The sequence below is a fragment of the Crocodylus porosus genome, unplaced genomic scaffold (genome assembly GCF_001723895.1).
Source record: "Crocodylus porosus isolate Cpor-Errol unplaced genomic scaffold, CroPor_comp1, whole genome shotgun sequence".
NCBI lineage: Eukaryota > Metazoa > Chordata > Crocodylia > Crocodylidae > Crocodylus > Crocodylus porosus.
Window position 1 is genome coordinate 7,119,584 of NW_017728913.1, and position 23,221 is coordinate 7,142,804.

Sequence of the window (23,221 nt, forward strand, 5' to 3'; positions counted from 1 at the left end):
CATTCTGACCCTGGCTTGCCCCCTCGTTATGAATGAGATACTCTCTGCATATGGATCAACAGGGCACAAACTATATCAGAATATACACACAGAGTATACTGACTCTGCTTAGAGTAAGATAAAAATAGATACTCTGCTTGTATGATTTTATTTGGAATTATGTTCAAGTTTTTGGAGTCTAGTATTGTGGCTCTTACTCAGTTTTACCTCAGATAAATTTCTTTTTGGTGTTCATCTGGCTTTCATCTATCCATACTGTATCCATCATCATAGTTTGAGTGTTGACAAGCCTTCATACCTACCTGAAGTGGATCTAAGCAAAATATGAAGATGGATTTCATTATATGGATCTTGCTGAATGACTACACTGACTAAAATGCAAAGTGGGCGAAGTAAAATGGCAATCAGCAAAAATTATTCTTATTATTTAGTGTATTTATTGTGGCAATACGCGTGTTGTCTCTTAGCAGAATCAAGGTCATATTCTGCTTGGCCCTACAAGCATAAATGAAACTTGGGTACCTACCCCAAAGAATTTATGATCTCTCACCCTAGTCCTAAAAAACATATATGGGAAATTTTAAGTGGGAAATTTTCAGTATGTGAACAAGCATACTGAAACCACATGCTCCAAGTTATTCATTTTAGTTCGTTGATTGCAGAATTACAGCTTTGGAAAGAAGAATAACTTACAAATATCTTGATGATCTATTAATATAAAGCATGCATTTCTTAGATTTCTGTATAGTGCGTATGTAATGTATATTACTATATGTATTATATTTGGAATTTAATTGATGGCATGCAAATGACAAGTCACTGAACAACAAAAACTTATTCCATGGATGTATTCTCACTGACTTTAAGGGGGCCAGGAATTAATTCACATGCTTGTTCTTCTGCTTTACTGAGGCCTTAAAAAACAAAAAGTGGAATAGGTAGTTATCCAAAGTCTAATTTTTGTTACTTCTCCCCTCATCCTTCTTTCTCTTCTACTTTTCTTTTTCATGATTTTCTGCATCTCCATCAGAAGAAACAGCAACTCTTAACACCAGTTCCTTAATTCCAATTCTTTATTCCAATAGTTTTGTAGCAATGTGCTTATTGCTTTACAGTTTCCTTAGTTTCCCTTGTATAAGGTCTGATTAAACAACCCAAGCAATTCCTTAATTAAAGAGTTCAATACAAGCCTCAAAAAGCAAACATTTCAGTATGTTATTTTTGTAGAATTTGAAAACTTTACTGTATAAGCCATTATTCTGGCAAAGGTTGCTGTAACCCTTATTTAGAACCAGAATGTAATGTTTTCAAACCAGCCCTTGTGGACATATTTCTTCAAAATAAAGTATGGTATAACAATCTGGAGTGAAGAAGCTTCATCTGTTACCCTTTAATAATGATATAAGAGGAAAAAACAGTTTATGTATCCTTTCCATCCTGACAGATGTGACAATGGCTGGAAATGCGATGCCTGCCAAGAGCTTTTATCAAGTATGTTATAACAACCAGTAATAAGTGTAAATAATAAATGGCTATGATCTTATGGGAAACAGTGGCAATACTAAACAATTTTTGGTGCTTGCTGATGGGGGTCTGCTAGTCTTGGAATTCCCTGGCTTCCCAGTAGAGTTTTGGCCTGACAATAAACAACAGTTTAATACTTTATCTAATCCCAGCCAGGAGGTGAGTTCAACAGCAAGCTTTTGCAGATGTTCACATCCAATAATCTATCCATAATTGATGAAACAGGGAGGTCAGATGTAATGGTTGCTACTATTCCAGCAACAAATAAATGGTTATTGACAAAACAAGCCAGTGTGGCGCTGAGTGCTGAGCAGTGACAAGCATGAAACAGTGCTGAGACAGAGGTAGTGATGAGAATAGAGCCCTTCATCTTGAGAATTCCTCAATATGATGTGTGGCATAAGGGCCACGCTGACACATAAGCAGATGGAGGTGACTTGTAGAGGAAAAATGAGATTCCTCAAGTACATAAAAGACAAAGACAGGCAGAGGCGGAGAAGGAAACAATGCGAGAGGGGTGGAAAAGACTGGAGACCTGGGTAAGTACAAATACATGAACTGTTCAGAAATGCCTTTGTATAGCACCACTGTGATCCAGATGTCTGGATTGCTTTTATCACAGTACTGTGTCTACACTAATATACCTAGCTGTCAAATTGCTGTAGCCTCCTAAGACCCTAATGTTATAGTCTATGCATGTGCATGCTTCAATGCCCATAACTTTTTACTACTAAGCGTCTATAAGTATTCTACTTAACACTTACTGATATCTTTATTTTACCCACAAAGTAGTTTTACATACCTATATTTTTTCCTGGAAAAATAACTAAAAATATCAAGTTATCTAAACATAGACAGAAAAAAATGAGATATAACAAAAGATACTTTAAAAGCTGTTTAAAGAATGAAATGTTTCTATGCAGAAATGAAAGCTGAAAGTAACATTCTCATTCTTAGAAAACCTTGCATTTTAAAACCTTAACCTTTATAAGAAATCTAGTAAATGGATTAATATACTATATTTTTATTGACTGAAAATAACTTGAGTCATTTACATGCAAATAAACACTTGAAACCACGTGCATCCATTTCAATGCTAAAAGACAATATTTTTACAATGTTTACTGTGTAATATTCTAATATGAAAAACAGGAGAATGAAATGGTGGCCATTATTGCTATATGTAGTCATAAAAAGATTTCAGACAGAAATATTTTAAATATTAATATTACTAAAATCACTTAAAGCACTAAGGAATGTTAAATCGATTTATTTAGAAGTACAATTTATTTCACAATTCCCTACCAATTCTTTTGATCAGCTTTGAAATAATATATAAGCTGAAAGCAAAACAGCAAAACAAACTGCTACTGGCAATGAAATAGCAAGCTCCAGGTTTTATAGTATAAACTGGAATATTACAATGTTTTAGCTTTTCAAGTTATTCATCTGCCTGTCAAAGCATAATCGTTCAGATTCCTTAAGATCTGCTGCCTGGATTGTAAACCTCTCCCTTACTCCCATATATCTGTTAAGGTCCTGATGCAGCAAACTTCTTCAGCACATGCTTAATATTAAATATATGAATCATTCCAGAGAAATCAACACACTGAAATGTAAGGATTTCCTCAAAAGATGCATTGCTGGATCAGGGCATGACTTTAAAATTTAAGAAATTAATTTAATCATAATTTTAATACTTTACTCATAACCTATTATAAAATGCTTTTTTGAGCCTGCTTTGTCATGGTAATTATACAAGCTATGCAAAATACTTGAAATCAAAATGAGAAAACCTTCAAAATGTATACATATTTGTATGTCATTATGAAACTGAAATTCCCCAATTTCAGTGGAAATCCATATAAACACATATTTTTTACTCAAAAGGGTCATTTTTCAGTTAAATCAGACCTATTTTGAGTTTGAAATGTAGATTTGTCAAAAATAAAATTCATGGGCTTGTATTAGTACAACTACTCCATTTTTCAATACATATTAAAAGTTCAGTTGTTGGCATCAAATCATCTCAAATGAATTCTAAGTTTTTTTTCCCCACAAAATATATTTCAGACTTTTTCTATAGCTCTGAGTATCAGATGTAGCAGATTTTTTTTAAAAAAAAAAGATTAACCACAGAAGACAGCGGGCGCATCTACACAAGACTAATTCTACTGTGCATTAGTGCACCATGGCAAAAGCTGTTCTAATGGGCTAATACACAGTAGAATAAGTCTACTGTTCATTAAGCATCATGAAAAGACCATGCACTTTTGCTACTGCGCAGTAGTACCAGCGACTGCTCGCTTAGTTAATACCTCATATTAGAGGTACTTAATGCACAGTAGCAATGGCACATTAATGCATGTATTGACACACCCAGCATATACTAATTGTTTAATTCAGGGGTGCTCAACCCCTGTCCCATGGGCTGGATCTGGCTCCTGGTGCTATGTCATTTGGCCTTCAAGGCCACTGCTCTGCTTCTGCCAAATTTCTGGACACATGGGGAATCCTACAGGCTGGGTAGCATATTGGATCAGACCCACAGGGCAGTGCAGGGTTCAATCCCAGTGCTCAGGATCTGATTTCAGAGTGTGGGGCCCAATGTGTGTGATGCTGAGTGAGGGTGGCACAGGGCCTAATCTACAAATGCAGGGCACTTCAAGGGGCAATGTAAGGCCCCAAGGACCAGCCCCAGAGTGCTAGACCCAATTCCAGTGTGTGGGATTTGGGTGGGGGTGGTGTGGGGACTCAGGGTCCAATCCCACTGTGTATGACTATATCCTGGCATGTGGGGCCAGGCAGGGTGGGGGCAGCATGCTGCCAAATGTGGGTGTGCAGGGTCAGTTTGGGGTATGATCCTTACACATGGCACCTATCTGTTCTGTGGACAAGCCCTGAACCATTCATCTGGCCTGCAGGGCCAAAACTGATTTAGTTTCATATTTTGTTTTCATTAATGTCCTGAAAGAAAGGGGTTATGTTTAATTAACTACACCAGAGAAAAGTTTTACTATGAAAAGCAAAAAAAAGAAGCAACTGAGATTTCAAAAAGGGGGGAAAGGGATTAATTGTGGCTTTAAATTGCCCCCAGCTAGGTCACTGTGTAGTTATATTCACAGTCTGGTTTTTGGTTTCCATTCTTTGGGGCCAAAGAGCACCTATCTGCACCAACCTTATATTTCATACAAGTGACTTTTCCAGGTACATCAACTCAGCTGACTGACTGAAACAGTGGAAACCAGTATTATGATTATCTTATCTAACCTGCCTTCTGTATTCCCAATAATTAAGCATACTAAAAACTCAAGATCAGAGTGACACGAGTCTTTTGCAATGAAATCTCAGCCAAGTGAAATCCTGAAAGGTGCATCTCAAACATGTCGCCATATGTTCACACATTGTTATGTGTGTGGTAGTACTGTGCAGAAGCTCCAATAATGTGCCTCTGCACTTCTTTTCAGTCATACATTTTTTTTATGTGTAAACTTTATGATTTCATGTTAAAACTTCAAAATTTTATAACTGATCTTCTGAATGATAAATAAGAAAGCATGTGTAATATACAGAGTTTAATTAAACTTGCTGGTTTCATTTTGATTCTCACCTGCAGAATGCTGACTATGTAAATTTAATACAAAACAGCATGAATTTGATAATCAGAAATAAAAACTAGCAAGTGTCACACAGCATTGAGACATACACAATATAGAAATGCTTTGCCTTTTATACTTCCTCACACAATCTCATCATAATTTCCCAAAACAGAAAACTAATTGTCATGTAACCTTAATTATATCATGGATATGTTTGCTATATATCATGGCTTGTGTCTGCTGTGGCAAAAATAACAGTGGCACAAATCTGTGCCATTGCTTTTTGCCACTGTGCATGCCCCTGCATGTGGGGTTGGTGTGGGGAAAATGTCCCAGGTGGAGTAGGGGAAGCTGGGGGCCAGCCCCTGTGCTGGCCCCAGCAGCCTTACCTGCAGTGTTGGGGGCCTCCTGGGGCAGCAGTTGCAGTGATCCAGCCACTTGGAGCCTGGCTGGTAGCCAGAGCATAGCTTTGGCTGGCCAGACTCCAGTTTCCGGCAGCACACACCGCTGCCATGTACGTCACACCGCTTTTTTTAATAGCATTTTTTTTACACCAGGATCACCTGGTGAAAAAAAACACATCACACTGCAACTTAGCAGTGCGGTGAATACTTCCATGTGCACTGTGTGTGGTTTGCAATGCCTCAAACTGCTTTGAGGCACTGCAAACCACACGTGTGCGCTTGCGAGGACATGCCCCCATTTTATTTTAAATTAATGAGCAGCCAAGAGTACAACTTACCTTCTCAGTCTTTTAGAGAAGTAAGATGCAAAGACACTGGACCTGGAATGATAAAAGTTGAAAACTAAAAGGGCCCCTACATGTCTTACACCAGCCCCTAAGACAAAAAGACTCATGCTATAAAGAGTAGGGATGGGTGTTTACAGACTCTGTTAAACCTACGTACGTGTGTGTGTGTGTGTATGTGTACACACACACACTCTATACCTATATTGCTATAGCATATCTATATTATATCTATCTGTATATATTGCTATATCAAAGCTTCCCAAAAGGTGGTGGTAATCTGATTAGGCTGCTTTTAGTAATGTATTTTCAGTATGTTCCAGGGTTTTTTTATATGTCCTATGCCACATGATTTTTCCATTAATTAATGCATGCATTCTAATTGTCTTCAGCGGTATCATATTTAAGGAAGTTTCATCTTAAAGTTTCTATCTGGGACATATTTACCCGAAAATATATCAGATCCACTGGTGGAGTTATTCAGACACTATTAGCTGAGTGAAAAAAGCATTTTAATATCAGTTTGAAAGGGAAGACTACGTCTTATTCCAAGCCAAAGAGGAAGGAGACTATATCATGAATGCAAAAACTTGGGTGTTATATGGGTAAGCATGGATTTAAAAAAAAAAAAAAACAGTTTGGAGAAAGGTCATTAATGAATTTACTTAACATAAGATGACCCTGAATATAATACAGTCCCACAAAAATAGATCCTATATATGGAAAAATTATACATTTGTTATAATTTCCCAGGTATAGAATCTAATTATTAGAGGTTTGCCTTGAATTTGTCTCCCACTCACTGCTACAACAGAGAAAATAAATCTTGGGGCAGGAGGTGGGGAAGGTCAGGTGCCCCCCTTGCCCTCTCTCCACCCTTTCTTCCTCCTGAAGCCCCTTCTCCTCTCCTCGCTGGCAGACTCTACTCCCCCTGAGCATACAGAAATAAGGGGTACATTTGATAATACTCGCTTTGAAATTAACATACATGTAGTAATTGGCATATAGGCAAATTACTATGGGTACCCATATACTTGGTACCCATAGTAATTCAGAATTCAGAATTGGTGAATTTTATCATTTTTGAAACTGCCGCAAGTTTTAGTACAAGTACTCCAGAAACACACTTTTAAAAAGCACTTTTATACCTACTTATATATAATGCAAATTGGGCGCATTAATGCTCTCAGCTCAGTTCTTATTTTACTGCGCATTAAAGCATCATGTAAAAACACATGCTATTATGCTAACGTGCAGTAAAATAGGCGACCGCACATGAACTATCACTTAAAAACCATGCACATTAGGAAAAGTGCCTTTTTATTTTTTTTATACATGTAGACATACCCACGTTTTTTTCAAAAATATTTATTTCTATATAAATAAATTCTAATGCAGCAAAAGGTTTGTTATCTCTCAGCCATGGGGAATGGGGGGTTCCAGGTAACCATATATGCTGGTTACCTGAGAGGCCCGAACAAGCATCTTTGCCTGTTTAGGTCACCGCCTCTCCTGCTGTATTCAGTGTGTCGCTGCCCCTCTTACCGTGTCACTGCCTCTCCCGCTGCATCAGTGTGCCGGGGGCCTGGGAGGGGGGCCTCGCGCAGGCTGCTTTGCCTCGGGCCGTGGGGGCTCAGCAAAACCAGAAGTGCCATGGTGGGCACTTCCAGTTTCACTTTTACCTTACAAGCCAGCATGCCAGTTAATAGAGCATGCCAGTTTGTAAGGTGCTGGATAACGTGGCTTTTACTGTATTTTAAAAGCCTAAGTCTGTCTGTCTGTCCATAATGCTTTATTCATGCTCTGATTGGCTGACACACAATCAAAGTGTGAACAACTGTGCCAGTAGGATCTGGCAGCCAGTAGAGCATCGCCATGACAGTGGGGACACAGGGGATGGAGCAGGGGCAACAAGGCCAGCTTTGCCTCCCCGCTCTACTCCCTGGAGGCAGGGGCAATGGAGTGGATGGAACAGCGCTGGCCTTGCCTCCCCCCCACTCCCTGCAGGTGACGGTGGCAGCATTACAGGGCAAGAGCGGGGTTGGGATGCTGTGGGGGGGGGGGAGCGCCAGGACACGGCTCTGGCCTTGGCCTACCCCCACTTCTGTCATCGCCACCTCGGGACCCAGGGCTGGGGGAATAGTGGGCACGCTGCAGCAGCAGTGGGGCGAGGAGAGGGGAAGGGAGGGCAGGAGCGGACCCAGGCCCCACGTTGGGGGTTGGGAAGAGGACTGAGCCTGAGCCAGGGGACAAGCCAGCCTGCCACAGTGGGAAGAGCAGTGGGCTCAGGCTGACCTGGCAGCGGTGGGAGAACAGGAGGAACAGGCTTGGAGCCAATGGAGGGAGAAGGCAGGGTGCTGGGGAGTGGGCCTGGGCCCAAGTGGGGGGAAGAGGCTTGCTCCTTCTCTTCTCCAGCTGCTGTTGTGTCAAGCTTCAGGCCCTTCCCTCCACTGCCGTGGCAGGCTGACTTCTTCCCTCAGGCCTGGGCCCACTCCACTTCCACTCCGCATTGGCTCTGAGCCCACTCCTCCTGTTCCCCTGCCGCCACTGGGTTGGCCGGGTCCTGCTGCTCCCCCGAAACCGTGGGCCATCTTCTCTCCCGCACTGGGCCTGGGACTACTTCTCCGCTTTCCCCTGCTGCTGTTGTGGGGAGAGGGGAAGTGGACCCAGACCTCAAGCAGCAGGTGGTAAAGAGGAAGTGGGCCTGGCCAGGAGGGGGCATGGGGCTCCAGCCCCGCATGCTCCCTCCCCCCTGTCATTCCTGACAGGCAATTGGCTAGTATATTACTTTACCTCTAACAACCTGTCACATGACCACTATGGTTCAAATGGCAGATCAAAACATATTTTGACAGTTAAACTATTGTAGACCTGTTACACAGTTTGCACTGTTCACCCACACACCTGCACATCACACATCTGTGCAGTATGCAACTATCACCATTCCAGTGCTATCACTCATTGTTCTTTCAGAGGGTTTGCCCCTTGAAAAGTCACTGCAAGTCCCCTCTCTGCTATATGAGGTCTGCCATTTCTTTCTTGTCATCCTCTTCTGTCCTTCCATAGTACCAGTACCTTTCACTCAGCCCCATTTTAGTACAGTCCTCAGCTGTGGGGACCAAGCGTCTGTTGATGAAGACACTGAAGCAGGAGAGGAACCGGTGAAAGTGAGCTGTCAGGGCCCCTTGTTGTTTGGTTAAGTGCCTGTAGAGGACCACTTCTGGACAGGGTTCTGAAACCTGTCACCACTTTTTTATTTCTGCCCCCCCCAAATTTTTATATATATATATAACTCTACCGCTAACAGCCTGTCAAAGTGACCACTGTGGTACACTTGGCAGATCAAAATGTACTTTGACAGTTAAACTATTATAGTCCTGTTACACAGTTCATACCATGCACCCACAGACTGCGTACCCACGTGCCTATCACCATTCCAGTGTTATCACTCATTGTTCTTTCACAGGATTTGCCTCTGAAAAAGTCTATGCCAGTTTTCTCTACACCATATGAGATCTGCCATTTCTTGCCCATCGCCCTCTTCTGTCTTTTTGTAGTACCAGTACATTTCACTCAGCCCCATTTTAATACAGTCCTCGACTGTGGGATCTGAGTGTCTGTTTATGAGTAGGTTCCTGGCTTTCTACAGGGCATACCTGAAGCAGAAGATAAACTGGTTGAAGCGAGCTGTCGGGGCTCTCTGTTGTTTGGTCAAGTGCCCATTAAGGATTGCTTCTCTGGTCAGGGTTCTGAAGCCTATCACCACTAGGAGGAGAGCACAGACTTTCCTTTACACCTCTCTGGCGTATGGGCAGTCCAAGAAGAGGTGGTCGATTGTTTCTGCCTGCCAGCTGCAGATCTGTCCTGGGCAGTCTGATGAACCTCTCTGTCCTGTGCCACTTTTCCACACCTGTATGGGGATTGCCCAGTGACCTGCCTGCCAGTTAAGGTCTCTGTGCTCCTTCTGCAGAACCTTGTGGAAAATTCACTTCCACATGGCCTGGGAGCTGTCACCATGCAGAAAGTCCATGGGCGATATGATGTCCCTTGCTCTTACTACTTCCCATATCTTGCAGTCATTCACCAGGGTCACTAGGGTAGCGTTGTACAGCCTGTATTTTTCCCAGAAGTTTTCCAGGACCTTGTAGAACCATGGGGACACCATGGCCCACAGCCTCCCATTGGTTGTTATATACATCTGCCACTGTCACAGCAGCTGCCCTGCAAAATCCTTGACAAAGCTGGCTGTTTTGGATTCCACTCCTGTAACCAGTTTGCAAGACCTGGCTCATGTGTTTGGCCCAGAGGAAGAGAAGAATATCTGGCATTCCTCTGGACTGTTTTGCTTTGTACAGCTTGGCCCTCGCCACCTTCTCCCATGTGGAGTTCCAAAAGAAAACATACAAGGACTTTTGGATTCTGTGAATGACTTGTTCTGAGGGGGGGAAGACTAGGGCAGTGTGTAGAAGTACCAGCAGTAGCACTGCCTTCATCAGTGCCACATGCCCTTCATTGACAGGCACCGTGAATGCCTTAGTTTCTGTCGGGCCTTGGCCTCCATCTTTCTCATGCTCTCTGTCCTGTCAGCTCTGGGTCAAACTCCACCCCAAGGATTTTTACCCCCTTGCAGGGGATGGAAGCCTCTGGGGCAACAGATTCCTGAGCTCACCCAGGACTAGGCAGGTGCTTTTGCTCATGTTGAATTTGGCCCCTGCTGTTGCTCTGTATACCTGGGTATGTTGCAGCATTCTTTCCACCAACCCCTTGTCCTTGCACATGATGTTCAGGTCATCCATGTACACAAGGACTTTTGTCTCTTCCCCATTGCCCCAGGCAATCTTCACGCCCTTGATCCCGGGATCCTGCCTGAGCCACTGTGCTAGTGGTTCCATTGCACACATGAAAAAGATTGGGGAGAGTGGGCAACCCTGCCTGATGCCTGACTCCACCACAATTGGGGCTGTCAGGGACCCGTTTACTAGTACCCTGCTGCTCACATTGGTGTACATTGCCTTTAGCCAGGTGACAAAGGTTGTGGGGATTCCCATCTTTCCCAATGTTTCCAGTAGGAAGTGATGGGATACCCAGTTGTAGGCCTTCTCCAAGTTGAGGTTCAGCAAGGTAACATTCTGTCCCCTCTCCCATTGGTACTGTAGCACATCTCACAGCTGCATCAGGGCATCATGGATCTGTTGCCTTGGCACCACGCATGCCTCGTCCTTGTGGATCACTGCACCTATAACAGACTTAAAATGCTTGACCAAGACTTTAGCCATTAGTTTATAGTCAAGGTTCAGGAGTATATGTAATTGGGCACCAGTTTCTCAAGTCCTGCCTCTCCCCATTCTTGTAAAGAGGGGTTATGAGGCCTTCCTCCATCCATGCTCCCAGGTGGTCCTCCTGCAGGTAGTCTCTAAAGACCTCCAGCAGGTCTGGGCCCATCTGGTCCCAGAAAGCAACATAGAACTCCTTGGGCAAGCCATCTGCCCCAGGAGTCTTACTGGTCTGGAAGCTGTGGAGCATTGTACTGATCTCTTCCAGAGTCTACTCTTCCACTGGCTTCTGTCTCTCATCCACCCCAAGGACCCATGTGAGCCTTTGCAGGCAGTCCTGCATTGCTTTGGGGTCCTCTGGTCATGCCATGTATAGTAGTACAGTTTCCCAGTAGAACACCACTGCCGTTTCCAGCATCCCTTTGTTTGACTGGTGCTCCACTCCTACTCCATCTACCAGGCTGGTCATTGTTTCTTTCTTGGTTTCCTTTATCTTGCTAAGAAAAGCAGGCCACTCTTCCTCCTCCTCCACCCAGAGGGCCTGGGCCAGGAAGATTTTCTTCCTGGCCTGTTTCCTGTAGCAGGCCCTGATCTGGGTCTTCACCTCCCTCACGTCCCAACCCAAGCTGCCTGCTTGTGCAGGCTCTGCAACTTTCAGTTGAGTTCCTGTTGCTTTCTCTGGAACCAGGCTTGCCAAGAAAAAGTCTTGGCGGATTTTGTGACTGTTTGATTTTTTCATCCCTTGGGGCACTCTGGTGAACAGGCATTTCCCCAGATCCTGATGTACACCCCTTATATACTTGTAGACAGCCACCAGGTCCCCCCTGAGCCTGCACCTTTCCAGGCTGAAGAGTGCCATGGCTCTCCACCTCTCATCATAAGTCTTGTTTTCCTACCCTCTCATCATGTGTGTGGCTCTCCTCTAGATTCTCTGAAGCTTCTCCACATCCTTTTTAAATTCTGGAGCCCAGAACTGGATGCAGTACACCAGCTGCGGCCTCATCAAGGCTGAGTACAGTGAGAGGATGACATCCTGGGATTTACTTGAGATGCATTTATGGATGCAAACCAGAGTTTTGGTCACTTTACCAGCTGCAACATTACATTGGTGGCTCATATTCATTTTGTGGTCAGTCATGACCCCCAAGATCCTTTCGGCTGCGGTGCTTGCAAGCATAGCACTGTCGAGCCTATAAACATGCTATGGGTTTTTCTTCCCAAGGTGGAGTACCTTGCATTTTTCAGTGCTGAATGCCATCAGGTTTTTGTCCACCCATTTTCTGAGCCTGTCAAGGTCAGCCTACATCACCATCCTGTCCTCGGGTGTGGACGCTTTACCCCAAAATTTGGTGTCATCGGCAAACTTGACTAGTCCACTTCTGATACTAATGTCCACATCATTAATACAGATGTTAAAGAGTATAGGCCCAAGGATGGACTGTGATACAGCTCAGGCTGCAGTTGGACAGTTTTTCTATGAGATGATCATGGGAAACCAGATCGAAGGCTTTTTTAAAATAGAGATATATGATGTCAATCTCTTCTCCCTTGTCCAGGTGATATAAGGAGATGGTCATAGAAGGAGATGAGACTGGTCAGGCAAGACCTACCCACAAGAAACCTGTGCTGGCTATCCCTCAAGATGTTGCCATCAGTCAGTTTGTCAAGAATGGTCTCTTTGATAATTTTTTCCAAGTGTCTTCTGAGTCTGTTTACAGATTGCCTTCACTGGAGTTTTGGGGCTCCTTTCTCCAACTCATTTCCATTTCTACAGCCAGTTCATCCTTTCCCTCCTGTTTTTGAGGTTCCTCCACTATCCTTCTCAAGCCTATCACTTTTTCTGGGGTTCAGGTTTTTCTTAGAGAGAGGTTCATCTCCTGCCCCCTCCCTTCCTGGGGTGTTTTCCACCCCCTTCCTCTATGTTCCAGCCCCTTCTGTTGCAGTGGCCTTTGGTGCGGGGGGTAGGGGGGGGGGGGGGGGAATGGCTTCTTTCTACCTTCCTGGCCTTAGTTGGGAATTACAGGGGAGGTGGCTCACTTTCTGGGTTCTTTCTTTTGTTTTCCCCTTTCCCACATTCACATAGGCTCTCGGACACTCTTTAAATATGTGTCCCTCTTTTTCACACAGGTTACAATCACCACCAGGAGAAGTTTTATTTGTTTGTTGGTTTGTTTGTTTGTTTTAAGTTTGTATCCGAGGCCAAATTAGCCAAAACTAGTTCTAAATCCCAGAGTCCAGAACCACAAGTGGCTCTACTACTGGCAAACATCCTCTACCCACACCTGGGGGCTTCAGATGTTTCCAAAACTTTTGGCTAAACTCCATCCTACTTGCAGTCCAAGCCCGGAGGCTTGGGGTTCAGATGCCCCCTTCCCCCCATTTTGCTTGTCTTTAGCCATAAGGCCCTTGGAGCAAGCAAGAGAGAAGGCTCATTTCCATAAACTGGGCTTAAAGCCACTGTACCTTGGTGGGTACTGAACCACACCAGAAAAGCAGTTCTTTTATGGCATGGATCAGGAAAACTGCTTTCATAGACACAGATACATAGTATTTCCCCTGCCAGGTTAAGAAGCCACTACACTTGATCTGAGCCTTCAAGACCAAAGTCAAACAGGTCATGATTTATCATACAGTTCATTGGGATGGGCCCCAGAAGACATAACAGCATTTCAAGCTATGGTAACCCCACAATTCAGCATTGCTCAGTAGGTACATGTACTTCAGATACCTCCCAGAAAGGATCCATGTGCTAATTAGCCCCCCACTCATGACTGGAATCAGGTGTTCTTGTTACAATTCCAGGGATCCTCCAAAATGTATATGCAGATTAGGCATAGGGCAACCTGGTGCAGCTCCACCTCATAGAGGTCAGGACCACACTAATCAAATGTGACAGGCTGAGAGTGGGGACAACCAAGGGTTTCTGGGTGAACTCTTTGGGACCCTTATCAGTGATGTTTCCCAGACAGTTAAGGCTGCTGAAGAAAAAGAACTAACTGGAAATGAGAAAGAAAGGCAGTACTCAGCTGTAGGAGTAAAGAGGAAGTTGAAATGTACTCAGTGTAGTGGCTCACCATGACTTGAAAAAAAGTTATTGCTGAGATGGTCTGAACACAATGGTCATTATTATTCACCTTATTCAAGTATAGACTGTGCTATCCTATCCTTGTGGTAGGTCCTATCATTCCCTGACCACTCCTGATGCACCAAATTGCCTCCAAAGAATTTTAATCCTAGACTCTTCTCCTTCCCTGCAATTGTATCCTGCATGTTGTTATTTGTACCTGGTGTTTTCCAAACCAGCTCTCTATTATAATGTAGTATTGTTGTGTGGGGCTTCCTGTATATTTTCTCCTTTGTAATCATTGTGCTCCTTTCCCCCTTCCCACCTCTTCCCCCTAGCTTAGTTGGCTGCATGTTTCATATGTAACTTAGCTGCATTCCCACCCCTACTCCCATTGTCTACTATGTAGGCCCCTGCTTGGGTCTTTGTGTTTCTTTGTGCTTTGAACTTTGTAACTTGAACTTTAACATTTTCTGGAACCAAGGGGAGAATATCGGGGCTGGCTCTGACTCTCCCAGTGCTAGCCTGGTATTGCAATACCTCCAAGCCTGGTGCCAGTTCCCTGCAGAAGGAGAACACACCCATTTTTTTAAGGGCTACACACATACACATAAAAAGTTCACATCAACATCCCAGCCTTTGGGCTAAGATGAAGAATTTTGGCACCAAGGGGAGGGTATCAGGTCTGGCTCTGACACTCCTGGTTCTGGCCTACTATTGCAGTACCTCCAGACCCAGAGGTACCCCTGTGCCAGTTTCCGGGGGGGGGGGGGAACAGCCACCCACTGCTTTAAGGGCCAAAATAAAAAGGCCCCATCAGTATATTTTCCCAGTATGGGTTGTGTGTTTTAAAGTATGCTAAGTGTTGGCAGCATTTAATCAACTTCATAGTTCGTTTTTATTACTAAACAGCAGTTTTTGGCAACAGTTAAATAAATGATAGGCAATGTATTTAATGAAGTTTCCTTGTATACAAATGTAAAATGAGGAGCTTTTTTCCTTATGCTGATCAGGGGAGGAAGACCTTATCTTATATTCAAGTAAACATGATACCCGCTTAATGCTTCTATCTAAATTCTCCTTCCATGTTTCTCTTCTGGGAGCTCTCTCATGGCAAACTTGTAAGATAAAGATAACTATCCAAAGTAATAAAAGAAATTCCCACATAGTAATGGGAAACTTCCAGTATCTTCTTTCAAAATCAGGACTTGGAGACATTAAACAAATTAACTGAATGCCTGGGTTTCATACAGTGATACTATTCTAATATTGAAATTTAGGACTCTTAATCTACATGAATCCACATTTCAATCAGCATTACACTCAAGATATTTTTGTGACCAATAATTGTGCAATGCCTGGCAACAGTGGTACTGCATAAATATACAACTTAGGCACTTAGCAGAAGTTATACTTAAAGCCTGATTCACCAGTTAATCCAGCCACATATTCATGTAATTAATGGTTCACTACAACAAGGAATAAGCCACAAGTGTATTACACAAAACATGTGTATTAACTTTGTAGCTGGTTCCCATTGCACCTTAAATTGAATGTTTTGCCAGGCTAATTAGCTGATTGGGGTCCCAGTCCCAGACGTACATCAGAGACCTTGACTCTGATGCACTCCCAAGGCTGAGGGTGCAGATGATCTGACTGGCACTCCAGGTCAGGTGCACCAGACACCTGGCTGGCTACTTGAGGGCTCTCTCTGCACTGGCATGATCCCATGTTTCCCCGGCACTGGCAATTGGATCCAACTGGGATCCTATCCCTGATCTCATCTTCATGCTTCCTGCCCCGCACATGTAGCATGGGAGAAGGCACACCTGTTGGGCAGAGATCATATTACGCCTTTAAATGAATATCTTCCAGGGGCCTTAGTCATACTTGTACAGCTGACTCATCAACCTCAGATCTCCATAAAAGATACTCACCTTTTCTGTATACTTACTTTCTCCCTGCATTTAGGAGAAACCATAGAAGTTTATTGTCACTTAGATGCAAAAGGGTTTTATTTTCCTGCTTTCAGAGGAACAACATAACTTTTTCCTACCCCAACAGAGCTTTATGGACTTTTTAAAAGTGCTTCAATAAGAATGCAGCCTCCAGGAATAATCAGATCTTTCCTAAAGGCTCCCATGCATCAAGGTCTTCATATGCATGTGAGTTCATTTGCAAGCAGAGAACAAGGACCCCGAAATGTTGGCTGACTATAAACTACTGACCAAGAAAGGATAGTCTGCAAGAACAGCCAATCACACTTCAGAAAGGAATTTCAAAATTCCTTCATTTGTTGGACAGTAGGAAGTCCTTGGGAACCTCAGTTTGCTAAGCAACTTTACCTGTAATGATAAGAATGATATGTCAAATTTAAAACTAAATTAGCCATCTGGTCAAAACTTGCTTAATTGCTGTTGAAGTTCAGTTTCCTAATCAATATACCAGAACTTTAAGCAGTATGGTAGGCAGCAAAACCTTTTCTTCTTTGCTGCATGGAGCTAATGGTACAGACAGTGGCAGACAACCCATAGGTCAAGAATTAGCTGACTGTCAAGGGAATGAGGTTCATTCTCCTCAATTATATTTCAAAATAAATTGTCACTGAGAACAGTGCATAATTAATCAGATCTATCTCATGGAAAATCCACTTAGCAGGAAACACTCTTGCAGGGAACACAGAGATATAAATGACTAGAAAGATTTCTTATAAGCAGTGTATCCAATAACTTTAGAGTGACCTACATCCCAGGATATAACTACTTCCATTCTGATTGGCTGTGTAAGCTAAGGTAAAATTTTCAGTTGCTTTGATATAAATGTTGGGGTGTAATACTTCTCTAGAAATACAGACTACAGTCATAAATCATCTTTGATTACTTTAATGGGGTCATTTTAGATGTTAAAAGGGCTTTATAACTTCATAAATTTTCTAAAGAATGTTGCCATTGTAATTGGTGCATTACAAGTTTTGATAATTCATGGGTGTGACATTGTATCATAAATTATCATGCTTCTTTTGGCATAGGTTGCAGTGCTTAATGTTGCAATCTCTTTATTATTATGCATTAAAGCATACACCATATGGAACACACACTAATACCTACAATGAGAAACATTTTGAAATAACATACTTATAAAATGAATACTCAAGTCATGTAGACTGACAATTTCAAGAAGAGTTAGAGTAAGGGATTTGGACATGCATCACTAATTGAAAGACAAGGGGAGCTGGATATTTAGCTTCTTAAAATGCTTTTGAAAATTCAGGTATAAAATCTACATTAACATAAAAGCACACAACATGTATCACAATAAGACACTTGTCATATACAAGATTTCTAATTACACAAAATGTGTTACTTGTAATAGTTGGTTAGCAAAACAATTTTAATGAAAGATATCTATAGCAAATCCTAATGTAAGGTTAGTTTATAAAGTAGCAAGCAGATACCTTTCCTTGGCAAAATTCATACCATCCCATGACGAAGTCTATGTATTAGACTTTGTACTTCAACAACATTTAGAAAACAGTAATTACTCACGAATATAAACTGCATACTACTTGAGACGTAGTGAAAATGCCACAAAGGAACATAATTAGGCCTCAGTTTTGCAAAGATTTCTGCACATCTTTACACATCTGAATACTTTCACAGAAGTCAAACTTCGATAACTGAATTTATACATGTCAAAAATGTATATATCAACAAATTGCCAGTCTACATATACTATACAGGTTTAACATGCTTTGGAAAGCAAATCTTCAATAAACATACTCTAATACACAAAGTGGTTAAATATATTTGATATAAGAGGTTGCAGCTTAATCATTTTAACCTTTAATTACTGTGTCAGATAATGAATATTTTGAACATACGCTTCTCCACTGATAAAGTGATGAATGAAAGAGAAACAAGTTTATATGCATGCTGGTGTGTATGCATGTTGGGAGAGGGAGGGACGCCTTAAATGGCAAAAGGAACCAAGTGGCAACAATTGGAGGAAACAGTATCTGTAACAGCTGTTCCTTTTAGATTCCCCTAGAAGGAGACTGCCTGAGGTGGGCCACAACACAAAAGGATAAAGAAGATGAAAACTCTGATGCAAAGCAGGAAAATAACTGCTGAGACCCCTGAGTCTACACCCGAATAGTCCCAAGCTGTGTGGCAAGACCTCTTTAGCATGCTATAGAAGCTGGTGATGAACTACATATTACCATGAGGCATACTGGCTCCTAGCAGTATTGTCTGCATGTTATGTGTAATGATAACCAGAAGTCCTCTGGGGACAGGCTGCAATGATTTCATCTCTGTAAGCATCTGAGCTCCCCTTGGATATAGAGACCATTAAACTGAGAACAGAAGGGTAAATTTTAGGCAATGATTTCTAATTGGAAAGTAAAGACAACTTGTGCTCAATGGCATTGTAAACCACCAATATTTTGCTGCTCTATATATCTTGATTGCTGCTGAGGATGAAAGGAAAGTATGAATTGAAATACCATTTTTGTTGTTTTGTAATATAGTATATAGTTTCTTGAGTGAAAATTATCTATATTTCTAAATGCAAGTTGTCTGTCAGTTTCTTATAATTTAAAAACTTCATTTATAAGAGTTTAAAAATACCATTTTATTATCTATTCATGAAGTAATTGTAGTTAATGATAGTGTGATTTTTATATGCACAAATTATGAAAATAGAAACAAATTACAATATCAATAAGGATTTCTATAATATTTTGTGGTCTACCATAGTATATCCCATTTATATTGTGTACTGTATGGACAGCATTCCATATTTCACAGAAAATACAACTTGTTTCCCACTTCTTTAAGGGCGTTTGTATGATTAAAAAAAAAGGGTAAAGCACAAAGTATTATATAAAGTATACCAAAGGAAAAAAAAATGTTATTCCACTTTCAAAAGCCAAGGTTCTAGCACCCTCCCAAAAAGTAATCTTTCACTGAGGACCAAGAAGACAATGTCATAAACTATCAACTTATCTTTAATCTGTCTTTTTAGCCTAAAAAACCAGAAAACATCATAGAGGAAACTGCCTGATGATATCAGTCTGCAAATAGTCTTAACAGTATCAAGTCTGGTTTTGATATTTAAATGGTATGGATATTTCTCTACTCTTGGTCACTGAACATCTCCCAGTAATGGAAAAAAAATCACACGTCCATGAAGAAGCCTTTACCTAGGTCATCCACTTTGATGCTGCCTGCTTATCATCCACACGTTTCTTTGTTTGTCAACCTGCTAAAGAAGTTGCAGGAAGGAAAAAACAAAACCTTTCAGAGTTGATGGTCAGAAACCTGCAGAGATGCTAACCAGTTTTAGCACAAGAAATTCTAACCTACTCTATTGTACTCTAGCGCTGGAAATGGTCAAGAGATCCTTTTCCTCTGCCAAAAGTATCACTTTGTAAAATTATTCCAAACCACACGCTGTTTACTTGGTGTGAAACACTTCTATTCAACTTCTGACCTCAGCTCATCTGACTGAGAGGATTTAGCAGTCTATTCCATTACAGCACCAGATGGTTTCTCTGACCACCAGAAATGACATGCCTATTACAGAACCAATATCATAACACTCGCCTTTCTAGAATTCAGTTTATTTATATAGTAGGAAGTCCTAGGTCACTGGAATTATTGTATAAGATTGCCAAAGGCTTCTTGAACTCACATGACAAATTATCACCACCTTTGAACACAGAAATCCACCATCTACCCTAAACCACACAATAAGCCAGCCAAACCTGAAGAGATCCTTGCTTGATTCAAAGTGCAGCTATTGTCCAGTTTCTGAGCAAGTTAAAAAAACAGTAACAAAACCACATAGTGAAGAGCCACACTCACCATGTAGTTTGTTCCTTGCTAGAACACTGGATCACTCTCAGCTGATTTAAGGCTAGGCATGAACAGAGACAACATTGGTCAAGCTGATGAACGCATTTGCCTGTATCTGTAGACCAAGACAATGTGTATTTATGCTCATACTACTGGATTTCCTCATGACAATTTTTGAGTTGATCATGGAATGCTACCATACTTCAGTAGTGTTTGGTGGAAGCACACTGAGCTGGCACTGATCTTTCCTCTCAAACTGATCCAAGAAAGTACAGAGGGATAACTAGTACTCTTTTCTGGAGTTATTATAAGTAGAACTTCCCCCCATCCTTTTAATCATGTATAGGAAGTTTCTAGGGGAAAGAATAAGGTGAAGAATATGAAGTCAATTGGCAGCACTGCTGAGACAACACCATCCTACAACTCTTCATCAAGGGAAAACCCCTCTCCCACACTTCAGATGTTCAGCATCTGGACGAAGTAAAACTTGGCAGGATGGAAGTGTTAATGGAAGGAAGAAGGAAACATTTATAACATATTCCCCCCCAAATATTTCATAGAGGTTATTACAATAGCATCTTAATAGTTATAAAACCTTTGACCCAAGAATGGAAGATCAGGGTCCCACTTCTTTAAATGTAAAGCCAAAATGATTTGGGGGTTTTGGTTGTAGCCATTCTTGTCTAAAGACATAGGCAGACAAGGTTCTTTGGGTAAATGTGATATCTTTTATTAGACCACTTAAATAGTTAGAAAATTTGAACAATTTTTCCAACTATTTAGTTGGTCGAATAAAAGATATCACATTAAGCCAAAAGGATTGCTCTTGTAGAAATATAAAGGCTCCTGTGATTTCCAAAGTCCAAGGCCACCAGTATGAGAAGTAGGCAGGGAGTCTTCCATGCTGCTCCCTCTGCTCAGCTCCTGGTGCCTGGGAGTGGAGTGGACAGAGCAGTGTGGCAAAGCCCACGCCCATTTCTCACACGCTGGACTCCGCTGTGAGAAGTGGGCAAGGGGTTTGCCACATGCTGTTTCTGCTTGGCTCCTTGTGTCCAGAAGCCAAGTGCCAAAGTCCATGCTTGCTCCTCATACTAGAAACTCCAGTGTGAGAAGTGTGCAGGGGCTTTGCCCCACTGCTCCAGTCCCCCCAGAAATGGGAAGATTGGAGAAGCTTGGAGAAGCCCCACACTTTCTCTAGACTGAGAAGTCCCTGGTCTCGGGAAAGCACAAGGAGCAGGTGGAAACTTCCCACCTCTAGAAATGCATGTTTGTACACAGCCTCCAAGAAAATTCCAAGGAGGCAGAGAAAGGCAATGGGAATAACTGAAGCATTTTTAATAAACTTACTAATATTGCTGTCTGTTCCTCTCCAGCAGAATGATATGCTAAACCTAAGCAATAGGCAGCTTCTCCTTCCATCTTCTTATCACCACCTAAAGAATAGAACTTAGGTTACAAACACAGTCATAGTCTAAACAAATGACATTATTGCTGACAGCTCTTGAAAATAAAGTCCATGGATTTTCTTAATAACATATGAAGTTTTTCTTCATATTTTGTTGTTTCTTTACAAACATGCTGATGTTTTCCACGAACAGAGCTAAGAGTTACTTTAAATCTACAGCTCATTTATATTTAATTAAGGAAAATAACAAATGCAAGTAGTACAAATGTCTTCATGAGACAAAGCAAAGAGTTTACCATGTTGTAAAATTCTCCATCATGAATTGTTCAATAGTACTGCTGTAATCTTCCAAAGTCAATAAACACCTTACATTTAAATGCAATACAGTATCTCAGTTATTTAGCTACATATATAATCATTATGTATACTATTTATACATAATACAACTAAATAATACATGTCAAATATTTTGTCTGACATTTTCTATTGCACCAAATATAAATTTGATGGGACAGAATGAACAACCTATCAAGGTATCAGTTAAAATTTCTGAATCTCATGTTTGAGCTGTACTCTGATATGTGCAAGAGCTGCTTAAAACTGCCATAACACAATTTTTTGGAAAGGAGCCCTGGAAATTCCATAGCAATAGAGAACACCTGAAGAGCAGAGTACTCTCGCTATACTTCCTTGAACTCTGCTGGCAAAAGCTGGCTGCTTCCTGGCCTCTTGGCACTGACCTACCAAAATAAAATGGGATCCCTGCATTTAGTAATAAAATTGATCAAACTCATTTTACACATCAGTCTTTCAAAATTCATCCCAGGGTTTGGGGTAATATATACAAATATTAATTGGTAAAGCAAGCAGATTGGAAAGACATCCAAAATATAAAAGGAAGAAGCAAAAATTCATACGGGTGATATCTTTTATTTGACCAACTGCATAGGTGGCATAGACTTAAAGCTTTCAGGTATTATAGTACCCTTCCTTATGCCTCTCTCCCAACCATGAGATGGTCCAGTAAAATATTTCACTCACAAGAATTCTTGCCTTTCTCATATTTCCTGGACCATTATGGCAACAATATCACCTCAACTCTACCAAAATATAAAAATTTGTATTACCATCCAAAAAACTCATCATTCATCTATAAAAAGCCTGGAAAATGAACTTTGCACCATGACCTCCAGGCCAATGAATTAAGGCTAACACACCCAATGTACCTGTACACATACATTATAAAAGGAAGTTATTTACCTTTACCTCAAGTTCTCTTAATGTATTGTCATGAAAACTTGAATTTAGGCTCTTGTAAATGTTGGAATTCTTTTAAATTGCTAATTTCCAATGTCACAAAGACAACCTATCTATAAAACTGAACATATTAAATAAAATTATAAAGGATGAGCCAAAACCTTTTGGTTCTTTTACACTACTTGAAATCTCTAAGATGATACCAAGGTGTCAAGAAAACAGAATGGGAAAATGTGTCTTTACAGAGGACATGTCCTCAGAAGAGTTGCCATAGATAATAAACCTTTTTCTCCTTGAAAAATGGTCTTTGCAAAGCCTGAATTTCTAGTGACTGGTAAGCAGTCTCCAGTCTCAATTCAGCAAAATGCCTTAGTAAAGACTTAGGATGGGTTGAATGTTGAAGAGGGATGTACTTAGATTTCATAGATTTCATAGATTTCATAGACATTAGGGCTGGAAGGGACCTCGGGAGATCATCGAGTCCAGCCCCCTG

General features: G+C 41.5%; 1 protein-coding gene and 1 long non-coding RNA gene across 2 annotated transcripts in view; one reads left to right on the plus strand and one right to left on the minus strand.

Moving 5' to 3' along the window:
* The window catches only part of TTC29 (tetratricopeptide repeat domain 29), a 194,736-nt gene that overhangs the window by 104,453 nt on the left and 67,062 nt on the right, over positions 1-23,221 (minus strand). Inside the window, exon 7 of the mRNA XM_019534441.1 lies at positions 21,414-21,499. Within this exon, the coding sequence (XP_019389986.1) occupies positions 21,414-21,499 (86 nt within the window). The remainder of the gene's footprint in view (positions 1-21,413; positions 21,500-23,221) is intronic.
* On the plus strand, positions 426-13,450 carry LOC109309651. The gene is made up of 3 exons (XR_002100993.1): positions 426-441; positions 600-602; positions 13,331-13,450. It is a non-coding gene; the product is annotated as an uncharacterized LOC109309651 (long non-coding RNA).